This window comes from Palaemon carinicauda, chromosome 7, assembly GCF_036898095.1.
Source record: "Palaemon carinicauda isolate YSFRI2023 chromosome 7, ASM3689809v2, whole genome shotgun sequence".
Classification (NCBI taxonomy): Eukaryota; Metazoa; Arthropoda; class Malacostraca; order Decapoda; family Palaemonidae; genus Palaemon; species Palaemon carinicauda.
Genome location: NC_090731.1, coordinates 38,047,725 through 38,050,010, shown reverse-complemented (window position 1 = coordinate 38,050,010; position 2,286 = coordinate 38,047,725). Strand labels below are relative to the sequence as shown.

Below are 2,286 nucleotides of genomic sequence, written 5' to 3'. Positions count from 1 at the left end.
GTATATGAACTACATATTACCACGGTGTCCCACATGGAACCAGGAAATTTTAGATTTATAACATTTAATGCTAGTACCGTATGTTTTTGATTTCGAGTCTTGGTTTCAATGTCCTATTATAAAAATGCTAATGACTGATCGGTGAAAAGAATTGTTCTAATTTACCTAAAAAACTCACATGTTTCGACTCGTATGCAATTTGTTTTGTTTGGGTCTGCAGTCGGTCCCTGTAAATGACAGAAGCGCCGCCTTCGATGCGACGGATAAACTTGCAATTAATCCGTGCAACCACATCACTGTCAACAATGGGTGGCCGAGGCATTCTGATTTACCTTCATTAACATATCCTAAAAGAGAAGCTTTTAGAAAAGGATAGGAAACTGAATGTGTATGAATAACGTGTTATATTAATACAAAATATCCTAAAAAAATCATATAAGGTTTTAGAAACGGCTACTAAAGTGAATGTGTTTGAATAATGTGTTATATTAATACAAAAACGCACTAAAACCAAGACACGAATATACCATGCAGGGTGTACTGTTACATCTAATTCAACTACAGAAGAGAGGTATCACAAATATACATACTTCTAGATTTTAACAATGTTTCTCTTAACAGCAAATGTTAAATTTTTCTAAATATTAAATAAACTTATCGGATATCCTGTTTGATTTTGATTTTTTGGGGCCCCTGTAGGTTAGAAATGACCACCCCAAATTAATATCAATAATTCATTCAATGCGAAGTTTTGTTTCCTCATTTGATATGTTCACCATACAATAGAATTCTTATTCAAACCGTGTACATGATTTCAATTATTTGATTATATTTTTAGTATAAAACTGAATTGTATCTTCCATATGACCTATATCATTCTTTTCAGTTGTCCAATTAGAGAGAGTTCAAAATCATATATAATTTTTCTATATGCCCTCCACTGTTTATTTTTTTTATTTGCTCTCTTCTCAAGTACGTCCTGATATATGTACCGCTTTTTTATTATCATTATTAGTATTTGATTACTAATATTGATTTGATGACTTACAAGTCGTATGAAACACTTTACTGATGTCTTGATTTTCCTGCTGCAATCACTTTAAATACGACCAATGATATGTTCAGTCTTCTTATTACATACCACTCCTGATAACCCCCTCCACTTTCCCTAAGCTGCTTTTGTCCTATTACCAACTACAGCCTCACATCCTCCCTCCTGGTTTATAGTAGATCCCAAGTACCTAAATTGTTCTACCTCTTTTATAACTGCTCCCCTACTTTCCTGTATGGCTATCTCGCCCCTACCTTCCTTACTGGTCACCATAACCTCATTCTTATCCATATTTACATCTGGCCACCCCTTTCCAAATTCTCTTGCCACTCTATCACCCTTCTCTGTAATTCTTTCTTATTCTAAGCAGTAATCACCAAATCATCTGCATTTAGCAACTCCCGCAACTCTTCATTTCTGATCTCTTCACATAACACATCCAAGACCAATGATGACCCCTGGTGTAATACTACACTAACTTCAAACGTTTCTGGTTCTCCAACAACTGTTATTACTTGTGTCCAGGTTATTTTGTATATCATTTCCACCATTCTAACCAACTTTTCCAGGACATTCCTCTTCCTCAAGCACCAAAACTTCACTTTTCTTGGTATTCTATCATAAGCCTTTTCTAAATCTGCAAAAGCACAGAAGAGCATCTGGTTTCCCTCTTCAGTCTCTTTTACTGTAACAGCCTTACTATAAAGATGGCATCCACAGTCCCTCTCCCCTCCATGAATCCATATCGTTGTTTCCTAATCTTTACAATCTCTCTCAATCTCTTCTCTAGTGCCTTCTCTAAAACTTTCAAACCAGACTCTGTTAGTTTAATTCCCCTCTAGTTGTTGCATTCCATGGTGTCACCTTTCTGCTTACATCTAGATACCATTAGACTCTTCACCAAGTGTTTAGGCATTATTTCCTCTTCCCATATTGCTTTCAATAAATCCCGCATCCATTCTTCCCCCTCTGAAGCTAATATTTTGACCATTTTAGTTTGAAACTGTGGTGGGCCTGGTGTTTTATCATTCTCCATTTTTGTCAATGTTCGCTTCACTTCCATATTCTGTATCACCATCACTGGCCACTCCATCCTTCGTGCTTCTCTCAGTTCCTCTTTCTCATTTTCAGTATTCAATGGTTGCCCATAATATTCTCTCCATTTCCTCTTAATGTCATCATCCTTATGCAATATATTTCCATCTCTATCCCCGGCTTTGCCTTTTCCATAGGTT

General features: G+C 36.2%; 1 protein-coding gene across 1 annotated transcript; it reads right to left on the bottom strand.

Moving 5' to 3' along the window:
• Positions 1–1,413: 1,413 nt before the first annotated feature.
• LOC137644249 (uncharacterized) lies at positions 1,414–2,087 on the bottom strand. The gene is made up of 2 exons (XM_068377246.1): positions 1,928–2,087; positions 1,414–1,688 (listed from the first exon to the last, which is right to left on the bottom strand). Exons 1-2 carry the CDS (start codon positions 2,085–2,087, stop codon positions 1,414–1,416), a joined length of 435 nt encoding a protein of 144 aa, XP_068233347.1.
• Positions 2,088–2,286: the final 199 nt, after the last annotated feature.

Excerpts from the sequence above, each read along its gene's own strand:
- LOC137644249 (XM_068377246.1), bottom strand. The coding sequence starts at position 2,087 with ATGGAGAATGATAAAACACCAGGCCCACCACAGTTTCAAACTAAAATG. Across the intron at positions 1,689-1,927 it reads GAGTCTAATGGTATCTAGAT|ATTTAGAAAAGGCTTATGAT; the intron begins GTAAGCAGAAAG and ends GTGCTTTTGCAG.